Source organism: Hyperolius riggenbachi, chromosome 5 (genome assembly GCF_040937935.1).
Source record: "Hyperolius riggenbachi isolate aHypRig1 chromosome 5, aHypRig1.pri, whole genome shotgun sequence".
Taxonomy (NCBI): Eukaryota; Metazoa; Chordata; class Amphibia; order Anura; family Hyperoliidae; genus Hyperolius; species Hyperolius riggenbachi.
In genome coordinates this window covers 131993154-132019614 of record NC_090650.1, presented here as the reverse complement: position 1 = coordinate 132019614, position 26461 = coordinate 131993154, and the positions used below count along the sequence as shown (strand labels likewise).

The window sequence follows — 26461 nt, the reverse complement described above, 5'->3', positions numbered from 1 at the left end:
GTAATATGCACTATAAATGTATGTTATCCCATGTTGCAGTCACTTACAATAGGTAGTAAAAGTCTGACAGATCTGACAGATTTTGGATTTGTTTATCTCCTCATGGTGAATTCTCAATATTATTTTAATTATGAAAGCAGTTCAGTAAGTGCTTTTATAAGTAAAGAAATAACTGGGAATTCCCCATGAGGAGATGAACTAGTCTAAGGCCTGTGAAGAAGTACACTTTATATGCATTTTACATTTTTTTCACGAAAGTTGTCCTTGAACTTTAAATGCATTCACCTTTGGGAAAAAGAGAATTATTCTTTGTATTGATATAGAAATCAAACATATAGTATATTGGGTAAAATTTGGTTCACATTAAAGTGTATGAAATGTGACACAGTGCTGACTAAGAGTAAGGGCTTGATTCACAAAGCGGTGATAACTCAGTTATCACGCCTAAAAGACTTTAGGCGTGATAACCTTTGCACCACTGAGTTATCACCGATTTTTGCTCTAACTCGCGCGACGTTTCCGCGCGTACGTGCGCGCGCAAAGTCCCATAGGGCTTAATGGGAGCTTCGCGCGAGTTGCTTCTTATCATGCCTAAAGTGAGTTTAGGCGTGATAAGGGGCTTTTCACTGGTGTGCAAACACTTTGCACCGCTTTGTGAATCAGGCCCTAACTCTGTAGAATCACTGCAAAAAGCTTTTACCGCTTTCCCTTCCTTTGGATAAAAATTGGTTACTGATTTTTTTTAACATAATGTATTATAAGTTTTATAACATCCTAATCATATAACTACTATGATAATGGCATGTGAAAGGGGTGCATTATGAAATCTAGTATTGTAATCTACTGAGGCGCGTATATGACTTGGCTTTTCATTAAAAGTGAGGCAAATCCATTCTTCTGTTCTTTAACACCAGATCTCTATTGGAGTTTAACATTGTCAACTCGAAAGACATTTCAGAAAACCTCTCAGAGCTGCTGGAGCTCATGAGAATGGAAAGGGATAGAAAAGGCTGTAAAGACTTTCTTCTCTTCTGTACTCACTCCAGTCCATAGCTAGGTATATAGTTTATAACTGTAAGGAATGTGTAACTGGAAGAAATTCAGCATCAGCACTAATGTACAAAAATGGAAAAAATAGAGTCTGCGTGAAAAAAACAAAAACTGTGCCAATGTCAAAGCTCTAATATCAGCATCCCAACGTGTACATGAGAAAGGGGTGCCCCAATTTTGGGTGCCCTCCTTTCATGTACACTTTTGGGATGTTCAGAAAGGCCAGTAGTAGAATGTCTGTAAATTTACTGATATTCTTCTACTGTTAGAGTGCAAATGAATAAAGTAAAATAGGTGTGTGTGTCGGGGGGGGGGGGGGAGGGGAGGGGGATTTAGGGTTAGGTATAGGTAGGGATGGGGTAATGTGCTAAGCTGCTTAATCCGCCCCCATTTTAACGTGCAGCTTTTTTAAATGTACTGTATGCGGTTTTCCACTTGCCATCCTGCTCCTTAAAGGGAAGGTCCAAGCAAAATAAAAAAATGAGTTTCACTTACCTGGGGCTTCTACCAGCCCCATGTAGCCATCCTGTGCCCTCATAGTCACTCACTGCTGCTCCAGTCCCCCGCTGGCAGCTTGCCGAACTCGGAGGTCGGCGGGCCGCATTGCGTACATTTTTACGCATTCCCGCTAGTGCAGGAACATTAACACATACATTTTTACGCGTTAGTGGTTCAATGCGTAAAAATTTACGCACTTTACCACTAACGCATAAAAATGTATTTGTTAATGTTCCTGCACTAGCGGGAATGCGTAAAAATGTACGCAATGTGGCTCGCCGAGGTCGGCATGCTGCCAGCGGGGGACTGGAGCAGCAGTGAGTTACTACAAGGGCACAGGATGGCTGCATGGGGTTGGTAGAAGCCCCAGGTAAGTGAAACTCATTTTTTATTTTGCTTGGACCTTCCCTTTAAAATATTATAGGGCTTTCTGCACTTGATCTGACACAGCCTTGGAAAGCTCTGTTCAGCCATTCATGGGACGGTGCTGTGTACTGCACATGCTTATAATTCTGACATGTGCTGTACAGAGCACTGTGAACAGCAACATGGTCCAGGGAATGAGCAAGATCCACCTCTCCTTCTTCCCAAAGCACCACACCCACCAGGCCCCCCAATGTTCATCAGAACCATAATCAATTCATTTGGCCAAGTACGTTTGCACTTACAAGGAATTTGACTTGTCAGTTGCTTAACCTCCTTGGCGGTATTCACGAGCAGAGCTCGGGCTGACTGACACATGTCAAGAGCGGTAAGCCCGAGCTCTGCTCGTGTGGGCTAAAAACAATGTCTGCAGCTAATTCCTGGGTCCCGCGCGCGATCAGCGCTTGTCAGCGGGACCCAGGCTTCTTCCCCCCGGCTGCCGGAGTCCGCATTACCTTTTGATCTTCCGGGACCCGGCGGCCATTAGCTGGGAGGATCGGCGGTGCGTCGTGACGTCGCGGGCGGCGAGAAGGCATCGGGGAGGGTGGCTGGAAAAAGTGCCTGCAGCCAAATCCTGGGTCCCGCGCGCGATCAGCGCTTGTCAGCGGGACCCAGGCTTCTTCCACCCGGCCGGCCGGAGTCCCCATTACTGCTCTGGTCCTGGGGGACCCGGCGGCCAATTAGCCCAGCCGATCAGCGGCAAGTGACGTAGGGGCAGCGTAGGGTCACAGGGGAGGGAGGGAGGGAGTATAAAATTTTTTTTTAAAATAAACAGTTCTGATTGGCCCAAAACAGCATTGTATTGGATACAATGGGATTTTGTATCCAATGCAATGTTGCCTTTTGCTTCCTGGATTGCTGAGAGGAGTTGTGGCTGTTGAACTGGAGAGGAGCTGGCTGTGATTTGTGAGTGCTTATTTTATCTGATTTCTGCCTACCTGTTACCGATTTTTGCCTGGACTTTGACTATTCTTTCTGCCTTCTGCCTGGATTTGATTGATTACCCGTTGCCGATTTTGCCTGGACTTTGACTACTCTTTCTGCCTTCTGCCTGGATTTTGATTGATTACCCGTTGCCGATTTTTGCCTGGACTTTGACTACTCTTTCTGCCTTCTGCCTGGATTTGATTGATTACCTGTTGACGATTTTTGCCTGGACTTGGACTACTCTTTGCCTGCTGCCTGCACCGACCTCTGCCTGGATTTACTATGGCATCATCCTCCAGAAGGCGTCTCACCGCGGAAGCGCTGGCGGAGTTTGAGGACAGCGATCTGCAGTCACTGGCGGACTCCAGTGACAGCGACGCACCTGGGGATCTGTCATCCGACCCAGATAGCGACAGCGACTCCATCACCAGCGAAGTTAGTGATGTCCGGGTTTGGTGCCCCATCGACCTTTCTCAGGCTCCGCCACCGCCCCCACGTTTCCCTTTTACTGGGGAGCCTGGCCTGAAGAAGGAATGCGAGTGCAACCCCCTGGCATACCTGCAGCTTTTCTTCTCGGAGGCGGTTATTGAGAGGATAGTGGAGGAGACTAATCGCTATGCGACCCAACAATTGGCTACTCCTCAAGGACCCTTTTCCAGAAGCAGGACCTGGGAGCCGGTAACAGCAGCGGATATTTGGCTGTTTTTGGGCCTGATCATTCTGCAGGGAGTGGTGGGGAAGCCCCTGCAGAAATGGTACTGGAGCACGAATAAGATCATTGCAACCCCCTTCTTCGGTACAGTTATGTCCGAGTACCGTTTTTCCCTTATAATGAAATTTCTCCACTTTTCCAACAATGAAACTTTTGATGAGTCGACTCACCCTGCTCCAAAACTAAAAAAAATCTGGGAGGTCTACCAGATGGTGGTGGAAAATTTTAGGACCACGTATGTGCCACAGAGGGACATCAGCGTGGACGAGAGCCTGATGGCCTATAAGGGGAGGCTGAGCTGGCTCCAATATATTGCTTCAAAGCGGGCCCGCTTTGGGATAAAATCATACACGCTATGCGAGTCAAGTACCGGATACATCTGGAATACTATTTTGTATACGGGAAAAGGCACAAAATTTTGTCCCAGGTTTAGCGAGTTTGGAGTGGCGACATCGTCTGTATTGTCCCTTCTGGAGCCTTTGTTGGACAAAGGCTACTGTCTCACCACAGATAATTTCGACACCTCCCCTGAACTGTCTGAGATTCTTATAAAGCATAAGACTGACATCTATGGCACTGTTAGGCCTAACAGGAGGGAGATGCCGTCGGCCTTTGCCAAGCAGAAGCTGAAGACTGGGGACATAGCTGCTTGGCAGAAAGGGAAGATGTTAGCCCTCCGGTGGCGGGACAAAAAAGACGTCTGTCTCCTCTCTACTGTTCATGACACCTCCACTGTCCCCACCAGAACGAGAGGAGGAAAAGATATTGTAAAACCGCAGGTCGTGGTGGACTATAACCACACCATGGGTGGTGTGGACAAAGCTGACCAGGCGGTGACCTTTTATCCTGCTGTCAGGAAACAGCAGAAAAAGTATTATAAGAAGATTTTCCGGCACCTACTGGAACAAAGCATTTGGAATGCATACATTCTGCACAAGCAGGGAAGTGACAGGCCAGTGACGCACGCTGACTTCATCTGGAAACTGTGCGAATGTATCTGTCTAAGGTACCAGACTGCATCGGATGCCAGAGTTGGACGCCGTGCCTCTTATGTGGTTAATCCGGAGCGCCTCACTGGCCGTCATTTTATGGAATACATTCCACCAACTCCCAAAAAAAATGCCCCAACTAGGACATGTCATGTGTGCTGCAGCAAAAGCGACGAGAAGGGGAAAAGAATCAGGAAAGAATCACGATTCTACTGTCCAGACTGTGATGTTGCCCTGTGTGCAATTCCTTGCTTTAAAATATACCACACACGGGAGGTGTATTAGGAGTATATATGTACATACTGCATAATCTGCTGCATTATTTATACAATTTTATTTCAGATTATTGATAAATTTATTTACTTCAACAATTTTGTGTTCCTGACTTTTATTTATATGCAGAATGTCTACCACACTTTTATTCTGATGTATTTTGGTGAGTTAAGACTTAAAAATCGGAGGCGTAAAATTAATGAAAAAAAATGTACCGCTTTTGACTCCTAATTCCTGACAGAAATGCACCGCCAAGGAGGTTAATAGACACAAACAGAACAATACAAGGACAGACAGTAAATATATTACACGTCAAGGAATGTATGTCAGTTCAGTTCTAGTGGAAGTGAATAGGGTGAGAAGTGTTTATTTACAGTTTTGTGATGAACAATTTCAAGTCCTAGAAGATCTAGCGTAGTTCTGCATTAAGCATAGCTACTGCCTGAGGTAAGAAGCTGTTCCTGTGTCTAGACGTTTTAGTTGCGATTGACCAGAATCTTACTCCTGAAGGCAAGAGCTGGAAGATGGAGTGAGTAGGGTGAGAGGGGTCAGAAGCAATCTTGGTCACTCTCTTTTTACACCTGCTGGCGTAGAGACCATGCAGAGTTTGAAAGCTACATCCAATTATGTTTTCTGCTGTTCGGATTATACGCTGCAGTCTCACCTTTTCTACTTTTTGTACTCATTAGTACAGATGGGCTAAAATTCCCTTAAAGTTAAATTAAGGTGAAAGTAAATTGAGTTGTACTACAGAGGTTACCTCCTGGTTAGTGTTAGACAAGATATAAAATATGTACAAATGTAAATTACAGGCCTAGTCTGTAGTAAGGGTTTTCAGCTACGAGCATACCCAGCCTCTTAACCTGGACTTTTCTAACAATGTTGCATCTAGTAGGTCCCTTCTGATGCCTGGTGCTGCGGATTAAATTACCAACAAGTATAAATACATAGTTAGGTTGAGCTGCAGGTCACCAGTAATTGTGTGTGTTGGGGTCCTGGCCATACAGCTATTAGTGATAATGATACATACCTCCCCACTTTTTGAGATGAGAAAGAGGGACACTTAAGCCATGCCCCTGCCACACCCATGAACACACCCTGTCACACCCTAGTCACGCATACCATAAAGATTTCATAAGAAAAATATTTTGTTTTCTAATTCAAACCACACTGGTCCTTTCTATCCTGGTTCATTTTCCTTCATATTAAAATTTTAAATTTAGTGATGTATCAATTGAAAGGATGGAAATAAAGTTTAGAGTCAATCAAACACATTTTTTAGTAGAGAAATATATATATTTACATAGAAAGAGGGACAAAGTCCTGAAAGAGGGACAAATGAGGGGGAAAGAGGGACAGAGGGACAGGGCTCCCAAAGAGGGACTGTCCCTCCAAAAGAGGCACAATTGGGAGCTATGGTGACAGGTTTGGGGAGGTAGCCTGGCAATGACATTCATGCATTGACCACATTATATAATGATGCAGGTACATTAATGTCACTTACAAGGACAGGCAGTTGTGTGTTCAAGGGAAAGGAGAAGCATATTTTATATTATCCAAATCTAATGGCACGCTCTACAGAGGTGTACTTCTAAATCCTTCCTCTGGACCAGGTTGTCCAACTCCAGATCTTGACAGCCTAAATCTTCAGTCGTTTTTTACTACAGTTCATATTAATAGAATGAGGTAAGATATGGTTCAACAAGAAAAATGGCTCTTTATTTTACAATCCTAGCATGGATTTGGCCCTCAATGGCTGGCGCTGGATCACCCTGCTCCATACCTCTGCCAAAGCCCCTCAGGTGTGAATTGGCCATCAGTTCAGGGCCCCCACATCAGACTCATCAATAATAGTGCAAGGAAATTTCGGTACTGCGGGTATGCGGCATTTCCCCGCAGAAATCTAATTTCCGATCAGAAATGGCGAAATTTCATTTCCGAGAAATCCCAATAAGCATTCCTAGTCACATACTTTCTCTGACTTGGTTTCTTCTTGTATACATAGTACATATACAAGCAGAGTCTTCAGAGTGGACAGTAGTTTGGATAATATAAATACATGCTTAACATTTTCCATTCAGCACAGCTGCATCACTATTCTCAAAGTAGCTTTTTCATAAGTATATCCTAAAAACAAAGATGCTAAAGAAAGTCCTACTGGAGTTCCCATGTGACCCCAATAAAACAATATACAAAGACGAGGATTCTTTCCTCTCCTAATTTTAAAGTGGATCTGAGATTAACTTTTACTCATTGCATAATTGTATTCCTTTCCCATTGTTTATAGGGCATTCCTCAAGCCAAATACTTTTTTGTTTTTGTTTTAATGCTCTAATTCCCTATAAACTAAATAAGCCACTCCCACAGGTTTTCAGAGAGCCAAGGCACTTTCAGACAGTAGCAAGGGCTCATGGGAGCGAAGTCAGGGCAGGAGGAGGGGGAGGTATTACTAGCCAGAGATTTCAGAGGCAGAGGGGAGGAGGGAGGAGGACGGGGGATTAGTTTTCTTTGCTCAAGATGCAGATAAGCCTGCCTCTGTGTAATGTTTACAAACAACATGGCTGCTGTCATTGTATCACAGGAAGAAATATTCTTATTCTTTTAAAGCTGTTTGCAGCTAGATTTGCTAACTATCTAAACTTTAGATAAGATATATAGACAAGTTACTTGTTATAGTTAGTTTTTCATCTCGGATCCGCTTTAACACTTACTATCACAGTACACTTCTTAGGACCATTAATGTTAGTTTGTCTCCTAATCATCACCTTTATAAAGTTTCCATGGCTACTGGATCCCGCATAAAGAGTTAAAAGAGATCTCTGATTGCCTTGGGGAGAGAAATACCCCTTATCAGCAGTCTAGTCTAGTGTCTGAACTGAAAACTGGTTGAGCTGAGCCTTCTGTCCTATTGTCAGCCTTCAGAGTTACTGCAGTCAAGAAGGTATATAAAACAAAAAAACACAAGGCAACCTCTGAAGTTACACATTTTTTGGCTCTGGTGCCCCTTGTTTATTAATGGAACACTCTTACTGCTGTATATTGTGTGTGGGTGGCTGGTCACTGCAGTTTCACAACACAGAACAAGCACTAAAACAAATGGGATATAATACATCCTCTAGTTCCTATTAACAGTACACGGAAAAGGTTTAAAGGATGTCCAGGCTATTTTAATGCAACAAATAATTCTCATTCTAATATAATGTTTTTTTCCTGTATCCTCATACATCAAATGACCTGAATGGGGAATTACCACAGAAAGTCTGTATTGTAGGAACAACCTAAGATTTCCAAGTACTTCAATGGATTATGGGAGAATGGAAAAAGATGTTCATCGGTTGCTATAGTTAACAATGTCTGAGATAACTCTTTGCTAGGATAACTTCAAAAAATAGTCCATTAGCGTAAAGCGAGAGGTATGCACATTTGCAGCACAATGCCACTTTATAGAGAATGGTGGCTGTATAGAATCTCAGATAATCTGATGCTGTATCTAATTTGCTTGTGTCAATCAAGAACTAGGCTAGAGCTGCATGGTGCCTAAGGTGTTAACATTCTCACCTTGCCTAAGTTAAAAATCTGCCAGGCACTTCTTCTGCATGCAGAGAAGGATTAAGAAGAAATGGAGCCCAAGGCAAGGTAGTAGCTTTGCCGCTTCTTATGGTCCTAATGGTAAGCTGAAGTGGAGAGGGGTCAGAGAAGGTGTTTGGTGGGCCTCTTTACACCCACTAGGCTTGAGTAACCTGCATAGGTTGTTTTGTAGGTGATCCTGCCCTGATCCTGCCCCAACTGCATGAAGAGCTTTCTTTGGAGCTTGTATGGCTTAGGTGACCTGCCGAGAAATCTCACAGGGAATAATTCTCATTTCATAGTACCCTTTTTTAATTGGCCGAACAGTGCGGGCCTAACTATTACTACAACCTATCTGAAAACTAAAATTTCAGTGCTGTCATTGGAAAACAGCAACCAATCATGTTACTCCTATGAGATTTCCTGGTGGGTGACCCAAACCATTCTAGCATCTTTTTTTAATCTGTGCAGCAGAAACATTAAATTGTAAGGGATGTTAGACTGTAAGCTGCTAGCACCAGTGGTGTAGCTTAGGAGCTCTTGGCTAGTGTTGGGCGAACAGTGTTCGCCACTGTTCGGGTTCTGCAGAACATCACCCTGTTCGGGTGATGTTCGAGTTCGGCCGAACACCTGACGGTGCTCGGCCAAACCGTTCGGCCATATGGCCGAACTAAGAGCGCATGGCCGAACGTTCCCCGAACGTTCGGCTAGCGCTGTGATTGGCCGAACGGGTCACGTGGTTCGGACCCGAACGCGCTCTGATTGGCCGAACTGTCACGTGGTTCGGGTAAATAAATACCCGAACCACGTCATATCTCCGCCATTTGTCTGTGGGTTTAGCTTTGGGTAGGCAGGCAGGGTAGTTCGCGCTCCAGCCACGCTAGCCAGGGTCCCCCCCAGTCATTGTGTGTCACTGCTGGGAACAGTAGTACACCGCTCGTTCAGCCACACTATATAGCATTCTGTGTACTGTTCTGTGTCTGCTGGAAACAGTAGTACACCGCTCGTTCAGCCACACTATATAGCATTCTGTGTACTGTTCTGTGTCTGCTGGGAACAGTAGTACACCGCTCGTTCAGCCACACTATATAGCATTCTGTGTACTGTTCTGTGTCTGCTGGGAACAGTAGTACACCGCTCGTTCAGCCACACTATATAGCATTCTGTGTACTGTTCTGTGTCTGCTGGGAACAGTAGTACACCGCTCGTTCAGCCACACTATATAGCATTCTGTGTACTGTTCTGTGTCTGCTGGGAACAGTAGTACACCGCTCGTTCAGCCACACTATATAGCATTCTGTGTACTGTTCTGTGTCTGCTGGGAACAGTAGTACACCGCTCGTTCAGCCACACTATATAGCATTCTGTGTACTGTTCTGTGTCTGCTGGGAACAGTGGTACACCGCTCGTTCAGCCACACTATATAGCATTCTGTGTACTGTTCTGTGTCTGCTGGGAATAGTGGTACACCGCTCGTTCAGCCACACTATATAGCATTCTGTGTACTGTTCTGTGTCTGCTGGGAATAGTGGTACACCGCTCGTTCAGCCACACTATATAGCATTCTGTGTACTGTTCTGTGTCTGCTGGGAACAGTAGTACACCGCTCGTTCAGCCACACTATATAGCATTCTGTGTACTGTTCTGTGTCTGCTGGGAACAGTAGTACACCGCTCGTTCAGCCACACTATATAGCATTCTGTGTACTGTTCTGTGTCTGCTGGGAATAGTGGTACACCGCTCGTTCAGCCACACTATATAGCATTCTGTGTACTGTTCTGTGTCTGCTGGGAATAGTGGTACACCGCTCGTTCAGCCACACTATATAGCATTCTGTGTACTGTTCTGTGTCTGCTGGGAACAGTGGTACACCGCTCGTTCAGCCACACTATATAGCATTCTGTGTACTGTTCTGTGTCTGCTGGGAACAGTAGTACACCGCTCGTTCAGCCACACTATATAGCATTCTGTGTACTGTTCTGTGTCTGCTGGGAATAGTGGTACACCGCTCGTTCAGCCACACTATATAGCATTCTGTGTACTGTTCTGTGTCTGCTGGGAACAGTGGTACACCGCTCGTTCAGCCACACTATATAGCATTCTGTGTACTGTTCTGTGTCTGCTGGGAACAGTAGTACACCGCTCGTTCAGCCACACTATATAGCATTCTGTGTACTGTTCTGTGTCTGCTGGGAACAGTAGTACACCGCTCGTTCAGCCACACTATATAGCATTCTGTGTACTGTTCTGTGTCTGCTGGGAATAGTGGTACACCGCTCGTTCAGCCACACTATATAGCATTCTGTGTACTGTTCTGTGTCTGCTGGGAATAGTGGTACACCGCTCGTTCGCCACTGTATAGCATTGTGCTCTGTGTCGCTGCTGGGAATAGTGGTACACCGCTCACCCGTCACTGTATAGCATTGTGCTCTGTGTCGCTGCTGGGAATAGTGGTACACCGCTCACCCGTCACTGTATAGCATTGTGCTCTGTGTCGCTGCTGGGAATAGTGGTACTGTATAGCATTTCTGTACTGCCACTGTACTGCTGCCAGTCAGCGTGTACTGTAAGGATAAGTGAAATGAGGAAGAAATGAGGAAGAAATCCGGTGAAAGAGGGAGGGGCAAGGGAAGAGGTGTTTCCCCTGACGGTTCACGTACAGGCCACAGGGGAGCACCCAAGAAAACCCACTCAATACCGCCCATGTTGTCCAGGACAACAACCCTCACAAATCCAAAAGAACAGGACCAGATAATTACTTGGATGACCTCTCAAGCGTCCAGCAGTGGGTTAAGCAGCACCAGCACATCACGCACGAGGTCCGAGTCCTCAGCCAGTTACAAGGAGCCAGTGGGCACAAAGCTGACACAACCGGCAGCGACACCACGCACACAACTGCCAGATAACCAGTCCGATGAATTACCTCAGGACACAATGGGGTATTCGCAGGAGCTATTCCCAGCCCAACAAACTTCCACCTTTCAAAGGTCAATGGAGGAACAGCCAGAAATGTTGTGCCTGGATTCACAACCGTCCGAAGAGGACTCGGAAACCCAAATCCCAGAGCAATTTGGGCAGGAGGGGTTGCAATTGCAGGAGGTCGGCCGACAAGATCTGGAAGACGACGTTGGAGTGTGCTGCGCAGAGGTTGTTGTGGGGAGCTCTACTCCACGGCGGTGGCCCACAATGACATATGACGAGTTTGAGGAAATGGAAGAGGAGGGTATGGACAATGTGGACAGAGACCCAGATTTTGTTTGTGAACGAGAACATCGCCGTCGTAGCAGCAGCACAGATGAGTCTGTTGAAGAACACACTGCTGCACGAGTTCGCCTTGTGCCACAAGGTAGGCGGCGCGCAATTTCAGGCACCACAAGCGTGGAAGTTCAAGTGAGAGGCAAAAGAGGAGCAAACAGAAATCGCCAGCAAGGAGGCAGGTGCTCCAAAGTCTGGGCTTTCTTTGAAGACTGCACTGAGGATGTTACCATGGCGATTTGCAAGGTGTGCAAGACCCGCCTGAGCAGGGGGAAAAATATTAACAACCTCTCCACCACCAGCATGAGCCGTCACATGCTATCCAAACATCCCACTCTTTGGGCAAACGCGTCAGGACAGGGTACCAGAAACAACACTGCCTCCCTTGGGTTCACCAGACCCGCCTCAGCAGCAGCAGTAGCCCAGCCATTGCGTGGTTCACAACATTCACAAACATCAGACGACGCTGACACTGTCACTTTCCGGAGTAGTGCTCTTGAGGTCTCCCAGTGTTCATCAAACACAACAACCAACAGCCCTTCCGTGTGCAGCGCTACGGTTCAGTTGTCTGTGTCGGAGATGTTTGAGCGCAAGAGGAAATTGCCAGCAAATGACCCCCGGGCCGTGGCAGTAACAGCCAGCATAGCCAAGCTTCTGGCCTGCGAAATGCTGCCATATCGATTGGTGGAGACAAACAGCTTCAAGGGCATGATGTCAGTGGCCATCCCACGTTACGTGGTTCCCAGCCGCTACCACTTTGCACGCTCTGCAGTGCCTGAGTTGCATGAGCACGTGGTCAGCAAAATAACCCGAAGCTTGAAGAATGCCGTTGCCTGCAAGGTTCACCTCACCACTGACACCTGGACGAGTGCGTTCGGCCAGGGTCGATACATCTCCCTTACCGCGCACTGGGTGAACCTTGTGGAGCCTGGCAGCGATTCCTCACCTGCTACGGCACGGGTGTTGCCCACGCCACAAACAGCTGCACCGCCGTCCCTCCCACTGGATAACAGCAGCACCTACCTCTCTGACTCCTTCTCCTCCAACGCATCTCAAAGCTGTACCTCATCCGGAAACGCTAACCCAGCAGCAGTAGGATCGTGGAAGCAGTGCAGCACAGCTGTTGGCATGCGTCAGCAAGCGTTGCTGAAGCTAATCTGCCTTGGGGATAAGCAGCACACAGGGGAGGAAATTTGGAGGGGAATAAAGGAACAGACGGATTTGTGGCTGGCACCGCTGGACCTGAAACCGGGCATAGTTGTGTGTGATAATGGGAGTAATCTCATTCGCGCTTTAAGGTTGGCTAAGCTGACACACATCCCTTGCCTGGCGCACGTGATGAACCTAGTAGTTCAGCGGTTCCTGAGGACATACCCAGGCGTGCCCGATCTGCTGTTGAAGGTGCGTCGAGTGTCCAAACATTGTAGAAATTCCAGTACTGCTTCGGGGGCACTCGCCAAGATGCAGGAGCGCTTCAATCTCCCCCACCATCGCTTGCTGTGTGATGTCCCTACGCGCTGGAATTCTACGCTGCACATGCTAGCCCGCTTTTGCGAGCAGAAGAGTGCAGTGGTCCAGTACATGACGGCGCAGTACCGAGGCGCATCCGGCCAGCTGCCAAGCTTCTGTGGATCCGATTGGGCCAACATGTTGGACCTCTGCCAAGTCCTCCAAAATTTTGAGCAATCCACGTTGCTTGTGAGCAGTGACAACTCTTCAGTCAGCATTACCATACCACTGCTGTGTTTACTGAAGAGGTCGATGTTAAAAATCAAGGAAACAGCTGTCATGATGCAACTGGGGGAATCTGAAGGAGAAAACGATCAGCGTGATGGTACCAACATCAGGCCATCCGCCTCAGGGAACGCTGGCCCCAGCAGCTATGACGAAGAAGAGGAGGAGGAACAGCTGGAGTTGGAGCAGGAATTTCATGCCACCACTGACGAGGGCCAGAGCGGTGCACGTTGGACTTCCACAATTCAACGCGAATGGTCAGCAGAAGCAGACCAGGAGGAAGGTGACGACTATGATGCATCACAACAACTATCACAACGCTCACAAGAGGATGATGAGGATTCTGGTAGGACTCTGGCACACATGGCTCAATTCATGCTAGACTGCATTGAACGTGACCCACGCATTGTGCGCATTCTGGACAACACCAATTACTGGGTTTATACCCTTCTGGATCCACGGTACAAACACAATGTTCCAAAACTGCTTGAAGAAAGAGTCAGACAGGTCAAAATGGAAGAATACCAGCAGGCCCTTGTGGAGACTTTAGAGAGGAGATTGACATCCTCCCCCTCCTCTAGCCAGTTGTACGCAGACAGACTGACTTCCGCAAACCCAGGACGACCAGGAGGGCAGCAAACAACGCAAGCCGCAGCTAGTACCCAAAAGGGAATGGTATCGGCAGTGTCCTTGGAGTGGGAAAATTTTCTGACACCCATGCAGCCGCAGCCCACTGAACAGCAAGCGTGCAGATCCACCTCCAACACCGATCGCCTGGAGAAGATGGTCAAGGACTACATGTCAGATGGCGTAGCTGTGTCGAACCATCCATCTGCACCCTTCAACTATTGGGTATCGAAGCTAGACACCTGGCACGAACTGGCAATGTACGCAATAGAGGTGCTGGCTTGCCCGGCAGCCAGCGTTATGTCGGAACGCTGTTTCAGTGCTGCCGGAGGCATCGTCACAGATCGGCGTATCCGCCTCTCTACAGAAAATGCAGACCGTCTGACTCAAATTAAAATGAATCAATCCTGGATTGGAAATGACTACGCAACACTCCAGGACCCCAACCAAGTAACATGACCAATGAACATCTGGGATGGTGTTGCGTTTCCGGGCCCTGTTTATTGAACCTCTCATCTGTATTACAATTATGACTGCATGGCGGCAAAAAGCATTGCTGCTATATCCGCACGCTTTTTGTCCACATGCAAGGCCTGGGTTGTTGTGTCTCACAAAGCGTGGCCTTCTCCTCCTGCGCCTGCTCCTGTTCCATCACGTCTGCTGCTGCTGGGTTAGCGTTGCCGCGTGGTCCCTGTTTATTGAACCACTTATCTTTATTACATTTATGACTGCATGGCGGTACAAAGCATGCTATCCGCACGCTTCTTGCCCTCATGCAAGGCCTGGGTTGTTGTGTCTCACAAAGCGTGGCCTTCTCCTCCTGCGCCTGCTCCTGTTCCATCACGTCTGCTGCTGCTGGGTTAGCGTTGCCGCGTGGTCCCTGTTTATTGAACCACTTATCTTTATTACATTTATGACTGCATGGCGGTACAAAGCATGCTATCCGCACGCTTCTTGCCCTCATGCAAGGCCGGGGTTGTTGTGTCTCACAAAGCGTGGCCTTCTTCTCCTCCTGCGCCACCCTCCTCCTGTTCCATCACGTGTGCTGCTGCTGGGTTAGCGTTACCGGTCCCTTTTCCTGGAACCTCTTATATGTATTACATTTATGACTGCATGCCGACAAAAAACATGTTACCTGTGCAAAGAAAACAGACATTTCCCGCATTTAAAAGACAGTTTTCCCTTTGAAACTTTAAAATCGATTTTCTCAAAAACTATAAGCTCTTTTTGCTAATTTTTTTTTCCTCTTGTACCCACTCCCAAGGTGCACATACCCTGTAAATTTGGGGTATGTAGCATGTAAGGAGGCTTTACAAACCACAAAAGTTCGGGTCCCCATTGACTTCCATTATGTTCGGAGTTCGGGTCGAACACCCGAACATCGCGGCCATGTTCGGCCTGTTCGGCCCGAACCCGAACATCTAGATGTTCGCCCAACACTACTCTTGGCCCCAGTACCAGTTTTACATTTGGCACCCTTAAGTGCTCTATAAAATTCATATGGGGCACCAAAACCTGCCAAGGACAGCTACAGTGTCAGAGAGGTGTCCACTGGGGTTGAGAACAGTCTATTAATGGTTACAACTAATCAAAGCATGACTATTGCCAGCTGAGCAGCACTAAGAGCTAAGAAAGCGGTTGAAGATGGGCCTGTCTGGTCCAATGTCCTTGGTGTGGTTGCTACCTCTGCATTCCCTATTGCTACTCCACTGCCTAGGACAGAGATAATGGGGAGATCAGGCTGAACATTACTTTCAGAATGGGTTTATACAGTCTGTGTAATATCAGTGGCATAAAACACCAGAATAAAATAGAAAATGTTGAGACAACAGTGAATAGCTGTGTCTCCAACAGCTTTAAGTTTATGCTGTAAGCTATTTTTAATGAAATGACAAGAACATCAAGAAGTTGAGAGTAATCCCTTGCCCCCGCATGATGATGAGAAACAATCAGTATCTGCCATGTTAGACATTTCTATGACGTAAATTAAAATAGAAAATCAAGAAATATTTACATGACTTAAAAAAAAATATTTTTTCCTTTCTTAAAGACTGCAAAGAAAATACATCATTTATTAGATGTTTCTAAAACATTCCCATGCATGGACTGCATTAGACTAACTGTGCATGTGATGTGAGGACTAATTACCTCTAAATACAGAGTAGGAGGATAACTATCAATGCCAACCAGGATTCAGAAGAATTCCTCTTTCACTGAAGTGGTTACAATAAATGTAAATACTGTACTGCCATTGCTATAGCCTGAACCTTACAGATCCAAATGTTACCCCCATGCAGCACGAACAGTGAATTGTGCAAACCAAGTAGGTTTGGTCACATGACCAAAATTGTGTGGAAATCTCATTTCGCGCAAGGCTGGATTTATACTTTCGCCTCCAGGCCAAGGATGTTGAGGTTCCACTGCAATGTGCAGCAGCGCCCATTCATTCCAATTTCCGGCTGGAGTGTCCAAAAGTGCCCCATATATCTTAGGATCCTCGCAATGCCCCTGGAGCGTTGCTAGGATCCTAATGTATATGGGGCACTTTTGGACACTCCAGCCGGAAATTGGTGTGGCCATGCATCAGAATGTGGGTGTGGTCATGGGTGGAGCCAAATTTACATGAACAGCGGTCTAAGTAGGCCTGTCCAGCAAAGTGTTGGATGAAGCCACCTCGTCGTTAATTCAAAGAAAACTCCCTCCAAAAATGGAATATATCACATAAATAGGCAATGTGCTGTGCTGGCTGGTCTGGCTTTCTGCTGCAAGGTTATCTGGCAGTCCTCCCATAGCATTCCCTTACCTTTTAGTGAACCCCCTCCCATGCTCCCACGGGCCTCCCATTAAGGCACCACAACTCCCAGCATGCCTCATAGAAGAACCATAGCTCCCTGCATCCCCCTCATAAAGGCATCGCAGCACCCAGCATGGCATCACAGTACCCAGTTTGCCTACATAGAGGCACCACAGCACCCAGCATTCCCGTTTGTTGCACCGCAGCTCCCAGCATGCCCGCCATTGAGGCACCATAGCTGACTCTGCCTGGGGGACATCCGAGGCACCCCAGAATAGATCCAGGGCTTGTGCTTCTTTGGGGGATAGAAACGCTTCTGTGTAGCCCCTTCTTTCATGTGCATCATCCATTTACTGCAGCCCCTCTCTTTTATGCACAGCTCTCCTGGGCAACGGCTTCCCCTTTTCATGTGTTTCTCCCCATTTGCAGCCTTCGCTTTCACATGTAGCAACCCCTATTTCACATCCAGGTGCCCCCTTGGGCTGCAGCCTCCCAAGGCCCGGGCCTTTGTGGCCTTTACTGAAAGCTGGCCTTGCTTTCACAAAACAATGTCTAAGTAATGTCTAAGAACATCTGAGAACATCTGTTACTGTACTAAGCTTTTAGATGGTATTTTAGATGAATGCTCTCCGACCGTCGCTTCTCCAGGGTAACTAGTGAAGGAGCTTTTATAAGATGAGATCATTTACTTATTTCAGGAAATAGTCAGATTAATTAACATTGTTATGCGGATGCCAATTGTTTAAGTGCTTGCTGAAAGGTGTACATTCAAGGTGTAGTGAAATATTGGTAAAATTACCAATATTCCACTACTTAATTCTGAAAGCAAATATTGGTAATTTTCACCCATATTTTACTAACACCTAACCTAATTCTGTTTTCACAAGAGCCCTCCCTCTACTGATGCCTAGCCCTAACTGATTCCCCAGCCAGAAAATGCCTAACTAACCCCCCAATCAATGCCAAACCCTAACCGATCCCATTCCCCCACCACATTCCGCTATAATTTGCCACCAGTTTTAGTGCCATCATATGCACCCATGTTACTTAAAATTAAATTGCAGTCAGTTCCAGACAAATTACTTGGTTCACCTGAAAGTGTGTACTGTACTTTATTACACTGACCACATGGGGGACACAGGAACAGCCATTGACTATTCCTGTGTTTCCCTATGTGGTCAATGTAATGATTAGCTGTTTCTGTGTCCTACTACGTGGTGTCAGTGTAATGATTTGTTGTTCATGTGTCCCTCTATATGGTCAGTGTAACTTAATCTGAAACGTGTAGGCAAACATAACAAAATAGCATGTAAAGTCACTAACTGACTACTTTACCTGGAAAAGGGGAAAAAAAACCTCAATCAAGCATTATACTGCTGCCTCTTCTCTCATCATGTTCCACCACACTTATGTGGACTAGTGAAAATACATAAAGAAGGGCTCCCACTCTAACTTAATGTAAGCAATTTCAGCTTAGTGACATACATTTCCAAATATCTGGCTACCATCTTAGCAACCCTTTTCTGATTATATGGTAGGTCAACTGTTTTATTTTACAGGCAGAGGAGACTGCGGGGCTCTTTTATGATAACTTGATAACACCTTGAGCAACAAAACAGAACTTATGATAATTAAATATAGGGAAATACAGGTTGCCAAATGAAGATGATCACTGCATCCTGGCACTCCCTTCTGGCACTCACACTATGGAATGGTAAAGGGAGTTTTCTTGTTTTACAATAACTAGGGGGGGGTAAGTGGCAAAGAAATATTTAGACTTTAGGTGCCATATGCAGTTTGCTTTTTCTCCTAAGTTTTCTCCTAGATGATATTTCACGCCTTATTTTATTATTTATGGACACCTTGTCAATAAAATGCCTTTTCAGCCACCACCAAGCAATACAATACTCAGAGTATTGTGACAGTACTTTTTCACAGACTTTTTAGTACTATTTTAATTGCAGAGTGCTAAAAAGTTATTTTAAGCAGAAGATGACAATTTGAGAGAAAGTAAATTGCTTATGGTCCTAGATCTGCTTTAAAAAGATTTAGAGATGAAATAAGTGCAAGCTTTTTTACTTACCCGGGGCTTCCTCCAGCCCATAAGCACGGATGCATTCCTCCCGTGGTCTGCCGTTCAGACACAATCAGTCCCAGTATATGGCTCAGTGACGTCAGCCGGGGTCTTCTGCGCATGCGCAGGAGCTCCGGACATGCGCAGAAGACCGAGACTGAAGCTGCATGAGCCAGTTACTGGGGCTGAATGGGAGACCGTGTGAGGATGGCGAGGGACTCATCTGTGCTTATGGGCTGGAGGAAGCCCCGGGTAAGTAAAAAATCTTGCACTTATTTCATCTCTGAGTCTCTTTAAAGCGGATTTGAGATGAAAAACTAACTATAACCAGTAACTTGTCTATATATCTTATCTAAAGTTTAGATAGTTTACACAGCACATCTATCTGCAAACAGCTTTAATAGAATATGATTATTTCTTCCTGTGATACAATGACAGCAGCCATGTTGTTTGCAAACATTACACAGAGGCAGGCTTATCTGCACTGTCAGCACTCAGACTGAAAAAAACCTACTTCCCTCTCCTCCCCTCTGCCTCTGAAATCTCTGGCTAGTAATACCTCCCCCTCCTCCTGCCCAGACTGAGCTCCCATGAGCCCTTGCTACTGCCAAGGTTCTCTGAAAAACTGTGGGTGGGGCATTTTTAGTTTATAGGGAATTAGAGTTTTAAAACAACAAAGTATTTGGCTTGGGGAATGCCCTCTAAACAATAGAAAAGGAACACAATTATGCAATGAGTAAAAGTTCATCTCGGATCCACTTTAAGCCTGCTTATCATTTTCCAGGCACTATTTTCCTTTCGTGTAGAATAAGTATATTCTATATTTTAATAGTATCTAAAATATTTTCACTCCACCATGCAAGGTATTACTACAATCCACCTTGCTTACCTCCAGTCACAACAGCAACCAATCAGCAATTAGATGTGATCAGTCATATTATACCAGAGAAGAAAATAATCAGATTCCTACAGCGAGTTGCTAAGATTGCTGCACTTGAGCACAATGGAGGATATATACCATAATCATTTTACAAAACACTTAATTCAGACTTCTGATTCACAGAATAACCATTTTCTTCATGGAAAAACTACGCTATACTACTTGAATGCAAGGTTTCATGTCAAAACTGTGTATTGAATGTAAACAGCCATAGGATGTAAATTAACATATACAGATTCTTTTACCATTCTTAAGAGAAAAAAAGTGTTCTTTTGAATGCTAGGCTCAGTAAATACATGTAATCTATGGGAGCAGAGCGTAATTGCTGGCTCAGGGAACAGACTTCCAATTAGATGCTGAGAAAATGCACTTCAAGAATGAAATAGTTGACTTGATGAACACATGAATCTTCTCTATGGTGTAATAATGATGATGTTTTGCCACATAAATATGTAAACTATCTTCAACTGCTGAGAGTTTAAACAAAAACATACCATAAAGTTCCATGATCACTGAAAATGATTTATTATTATTAGATCTCCATCGCTGGAGTATATTAAATACTACTATGCACTAAATACAAAGAGTAGGTTTCATAACATGGCATATTCTTGGGTAGATATATGTCCTCTCAAAAACACATAAAAACAAAATACACCCCTCTAGAAGGGAACACACTATTAGCCATTGAGGACCATATCAATCCTTAAAGAGACACTGAAGCGAGAAAAAAAAATGATGATTTAATGATTTGTATGCAGGGCCGGATTTACCATAAGGCACTGTAGGCACGTGCCTACAGGCGCCAAACATTCCAAGGGCGGCTCTCCTTCTTCCCCGAATGTGTGCCTGCCTATGCAGAGTGATGTGAGTTCGCAGTGTGACTCACCGCCGCTCATCAGCCCAGCCGCACAGCCAGCGTCCCCAGCAACCGTAGTCATACACTCCAGCGTAGTCAGCAGGGGGCGGTGCGCGCTGACATCTATTTGTTTTCTTCCTGCTCTGGCCACCAGGAACCAGGGGGGAACGGATCAACATGGGGGCTGTGGAAGGGGGGACAGAAAATGCTCGCTCCCCGTTCTCACATGGCCTTGTCTCACTGGCCAATCATGTGCCACCCCAGGATCTGCCAGGGGAAAAGTAGGCGGAGGCGGAGATTGAAACTTTGCAGCGGCAATGCTGCATGGGATGTCAGCCAGGAAGACAAGACAGCTGAGGACAGTGAGGCTTTTGGTAGGTGAATGCTTCCATTGCACTATCCCTCTCTCCCCGTGTTCCCTTGCCATGTAAATGTGTCTCTCTCTCTCTCTTTCTTATCTCCAGACAAATGCAGCGGTGGTTCACTAGCCTCCTGCTGCTGGAGCCCACCCCCCACAGCTTAATGTTTCTTCTCTGCCTCTCTGCTCCAACCCGCTGATCTTTGCTTCCTGGATAAGGGATAGGTGTGTGTGTGAGTCCCCCGTGTGTTTATCTGTGTGTGTGTGTGAACCCCCTGCATCCTGTTGTCTATCTGTGTGTGTGTGAGCCCCCTGCGTCCTAGTGTCTGTCTGTGTGTGTGTGAGCCCCCTGCGTCCTGGTGTCTGTCTGTGTGTGTGTGAGCCCCCTGCGTCCTGGTGTCTGTCTGTGTGTGTGTGAGCCCCCTGCATCCTGGTGTCTGTCTGTGTGTGTGTGAGCCCCCTGCGTCCTGGTGTCTGTCTGTGTGTGTGTGAGCCCCCTGCGTCCTGGTGTCTGTCTGTGTGTGTGTGAGCCCCCTGCGTCCTGGTGTCTGTCTGTGTGTGTGTGTGTGAGCCCCCTGCGTCCTGGTGTCTGTCTGTGTGTGTGTGAGCCCCCTGCGTCCTGGTGTCTGTCTGTGTGTGTGTGAGCCCCCTGCGTCCTGGTGTCTGTCTGTGTGTGTGTGAGCCCCCTGCGTCCTGGTGTCTGTCTGTGTGTGTGTGTGTGTGTGTGTGTGTGAGCCCCCTGCGTCCTGGTGTCTGTGTGTGTGTGAGCCCCCTGCGTCTTGGTGTCTGTCTGTGTGTGTGTGAGCCCCCTGCGTCCTGGGGTCTGTCTGTGTGTGTGTGAGCCCCCTGCGTCCTGGTGTCTGTCTGTGTGTGTGTGAGCCCCCTGCGTCCTGGTGTCTGTCTGTGTGTGTGTGTGTGTGTGTGTGTGTGTGTGTGTGTGTGTGTGAGCTCCCTGCGTCCTGGGGTCTGTCTGTGTGTGTGTGTGAGCCCCCTGCGTCCTGGTGTCTGTCTGTGTGTGTGTGAGCCCCCTGCGTCCTGGTGTCTGTCTGTGTGTGTGTGCGTGTGTGTGTGCGTGTGTGTGTGAGCTCCCTGTGTCCTGGTGTCTATCTGTGTGTGTGTGAGCCCCCTGCGTCCTGGTGTCTGTCTGTGTGTGTGTGAGCCCCCTGCATCCTGGTGTCTGTCTGTGTGTGTGAGCCCCCTGCGTCCTGGTGTCTATCTGTGTGTGTGAGCCCCCTGCGTCCTGGTGTCTATCTGTGTGTGTGTGTGTGTGTGTGCCCCCTGGTGTCTTTCTGTGTGTGTGAGCCCCCTGTGTCCTGGGGTCTGTGTGTGAGCCCCCTGCGTCCTGGTGTGTGTGTGTGTGTGTGTGTGTGCCCCCTGTGTCCTGGGGTCTGTATGTGAGCGATCACCCTGTGTCCTGATGTGTGTGTGTGTTTGTGTGTGAGCCCCCTGTATCCTGATGACTGTGTGCCCTAACCCCCACTTATTCCTAACACTAACCACCCCACCTACTTTCTACATTACTTAGCGTGGTTTTATTTAATATGAAAAGGGGGTGTGATTTGAGGGGGTGTGGCCTGTGTTAAGGGGCGGGTTTAGGGCGCCAGCGCTTGAGTGCCTATAGGCTCCTGAGCTGTAAATCCGGCCCTGTTTGTATGTGTAGTACAGCTAAGAAATAAAGCATTAGGAGCAGAGACATAAGTCTGATATTGTTTCCAGTACAGGAAGGGTTAAGAAACTCCAGTTGTTATCTATGCAAAAAAGCCATTTAGCTCCATGACTTTCAAAGTTGCAGAGAGATCTGTCTTTCTTTGCTACTAATCTTCTAGTAATTATCCGTACTACACAACCAATTCATTATATCATAATTTTTTTTCGCTTCAGTGTCTCTTTAAAGAGAACCTGTACTGAAAATTCAAATTCAAAATAAACATACACAAGTCATACTTACCTCCAGTGTAGGCTACTCCTCAATCTCTTTCTCCTCCCTGCGTCCTGTTTGTCCACTGTGATCAATGGAATTCTCCGTCCTCCATTTTGAAAATGGCCAATACCCCATAACAGCTTTCTGATGAGTACACTGTTAAACTGTAACCTCACCCGCTTGAGCCATAGGGAAACATGGGCATTACCTGGCACATCAACTGTCCTCTCAGCTATAACTGACAGCAACTGATATATAACTGACAGAATCTCATATATTTCAGTTCTGACAAAATGTTGTCAAAACTAGAAGGGATCATTGTCAGAAGAAAATGTTGAGCTTCTGAGTGGAACTGATGGCAATGTATTGTTCTTTTGAAGTTACTTCATGTGTCTATTTATTTTAAATAATTTTACTCAGTTCAGGTTCCCTTTAAGTGGCAACCTCTGCTTTACACAAATTAAACCAGATATTGCCTTCCTGCACCTGATGATGTTAAAGTCCATGGAGTTGGTGATGCCTACTACTCGTTTCAGAAGAAAAATTCATAAAAATGTGTAGAATACTATTCTACACATGACAAAAGTGCTCCAGGTTCCACTGTTCTCCAGATCTAGCACTATATTGACCTGATAAAGCAGCATTCAGCTATGAAACAAGTTATCCTTGACTTTTCATTGTTTGTGTAAGAGTTTGGGTCCACCTTAAGATGGAGTCACGGCCTTACTATTAGTATTGATTTATATAGCGCCAGCATCTTCCGTGGCGCTGTACAACAGCATACAGGGTATAACAATACAAAATAAACAATACAACAGTTAATACAAGATAAGACTGGTTAACAGCTAATGCAGTGAACAAATTAACTACATATTTTTACACAGGGGTGGGAGGTATGCAAAGCCGGGCCGAGGCAAAGGCAAGAGAGGCTCGAGCCTCAGGGCGCACTTTAGGAGGGGACACACAACTCACTCAGCTATCATTCCCCTATTGTGTTTGCAGCAGAGAGAAATAAGAAAAGGGGAAAGATGGCAATGACTGCAAGCCAGATAACTAGAGATTAAGGAGTTGGGGGCCCTGGAGCGCCTCTTAGTCTAATAGCAATCAGTGCATGATGGCTGGGGTGGGAGGGATGAAGGGGCGCACTTTGGTGTCTCAGCTTGGGTGCTGGAGGACCTTGTCATGGCTCTGGAGGCAGGGGAGGACTGGCCAGGGGGGAAGGGGGGAGATTTCCCCCCAGGCTGCCTCTAATTTAATGATTTAGGGCTGGCCGATCTACCAACCGTTTCGATAATTATTATCAAATCAGATGAAAATCTGTGGCACCACAAGCATGCTCAATCAACGTTTTGACTGATTTTGGGTGGAAATTAGTTGAATGTATTGGTCTTAAATGCTGGGAAATCTCAGGTTGATGTTGGTGATCAAGTACAATAATCACGAATGATGAACGTGAAGGAAACCCCAGCCGTTGTCTCTCAAAATGTATTATGTGCTTCCCATTGCCAGTGCATTATACGTTACCTGTCATGCTGTCCCTCAAATGTCCTTGCTGTATTTCTGCATTGGCACCCCACGTAACTATCGGCATATAGCACATGGGGCGCGTGTGTGACATCATTTGAGCTGAGGCTGCCATGAAAACAGGCCTCGAGTTTGTGTTTTCCCTCCTGGCCAAAAGGTCTCAGTCCTCCCCTGTCTGGAGGTATGTACAGTACACCCATTACACCGCATTGTGAGACAGAAGGGGAAGAGAGCCCTGGCCAAAAGGCCCTACAGTCTAAAGGTTTAAGGAGTTTTCAGATTGCACTTAATAAGAGTAAGTGTTAGACATGAATGTGACCGCTAATGTGCAATGATATCATGGCTATTGTTAAGCTCCGAGTGAAACTATGATCTGTGCACAGTAGCCCTGACAACAGGAACATTTCTCTAAGCAGCACTATATTACCTTTGGATTGGTGTTTTTGGAGAATAAAGCACTTTCTGAACTATTTTGATCTTCTACTAATTGATAAACCAACTCTGCCAGTATATCTCAGTATGCAGGGCCGGTTCTAGACTTTTTGCTACCTGAGGCAAACTTGTGAGGATGTGCCCCCCCCCCTCACCCCTCACCCCGATTTGGAATGTTCGTGGAGCACCCAACAATTTACTCTGCTTCATTTAATGTTCTCACATGACATGCAGCTGAACACAATAACACGCTAGCTTTGAGTCTGTGAAAAACAAACTACTCACCCTCAGCCACTCCATTCCTCCTCAGTCAGGACAGCAGTGCCACATCCTCCCTTCTACTGTGCAAGTCAAATGAAACACTGCTGCTCTCCTGACTCCCCCCTCCTCACTCTCTATCATACTCCTCACACAGCACAACAAGCTGCTTTTCCCCAATGATGAACTCTTTACCTCGCTCTTCTTTCGCTTCTCCTTCTATGCTAACTGCATGCTGTTAGCGTCAACACAGTACAAAAATGCTGCCCTCTCTGTGCCTGATGCAAATTTTTCACCTTGCTTCATGAGAGCACCGGCCCTGTCAGTTTGAAACATTTTAGGGATTGACTCACTCTTTTAAATGTAAAACCTGTTAAAATAATTGTTTGGGTGTTGAATGGACATCGATGTCCCTGGGGGAGGGGGGAGGGTAACTAGAGGGGAACAGCCCCTGCAGGAGGTTGCAGGGGGACCCAGAGCTGTTTTGAGGCTCCTACTAATAACCTTCCCTTTCTTCGATGCAGGGGACTATACTTCAGATCTGGTGTTTTTGTCATGATGCTTGTTATGGTTGAGAAAATTATGATGACCATGGAGGGCCCCAGGGATCGGACGTATTAGTACGCCGTTGGTGAGTTGGGCACAGGGCGAGCGGAATGATGGCTCTACCTGCTGCCGCTAGACTCCCCGGCGGTGTTAAATACTATTCCCCTTCTGAGTCGTCGCAACTAGGGGGGAGGTGTAATTTGGGCTCCTGGGATCACCGACGGTCATCAATTCTTCTTCTGCATCTTCTGTGTAATAGAAAAAGAAGCTACAGTAACAACAGAGATTCTATCATGTTGGAGTATATGGGCAAAGTAGGGAGGCAATCCCGAATGGGGCATCTTATAATTTACCACAGCCTGACACATCACGTTATGTAAATACATTGTGAAGCCACACTGACCCTGTCATAAATAGGATATACATATCTTACTCACTTGTTGATCTACGGATTAGTACTTCTTACCATATGGAACAAGTCATAACTGCTGCAGTTGAGTTCCTAAGTAAGTTAAAGTATTTCTTTACCAGTTGATTGGTTGATAACCTGCAGTGTGCTTTTTACTAGGGCAGAGCTGGGTGAGTATAGAGGCAACCATAACTGTTACAGATTTCAAACACACTTTATGATTTGGTTTGTCCTACTAATTTAACTTTTGCAATAAGCAAGTCTTCTGGAGAGTTGACTGCTTAACACCTT

The 26461-nt window shown here is 46.3% G+C and overlaps 2 protein-coding genes across 2 annotated transcripts in view; one reads left to right on the top strand and one right to left on the bottom strand.

Annotated features, from left to right (window-relative positions):
- The window catches only part of CPNE4 (copine 4), a 672213-nt gene that overhangs the window by 628840 nt on the left and 16912 nt on the right, over nt 1-26461 (bottom strand). The window lies entirely within an intron of this gene.
- Nucleotides 1897-4884, top strand: LOC137519328 (piggyBac transposable element-derived protein 4-like). The gene is made up of 2 exons (XM_068238281.1): nt 1897-1918; nt 3305-4884. Exons 1-2 carry the CDS (start codon nt 1897-1899, stop codon nt 4882-4884), a joined length of 1602 nt encoding a protein of 533 aa, XP_068094382.1.

Bases quoted from the DNA above. Each gene is read 5' to 3' on its own strand.
- LOC137519328 (XM_068238281.1), top strand. From the start codon at position 1,897: ATGGGGTTGGTAGAAGCCCCAG. The intron at 1,919-3,304 runs GTAAGTGAAACT...CATCCGACCCAG, and splicing joins GGGGTTGGTAGAAGCCCCAG to ATAGCGACAGCGACTCCATC.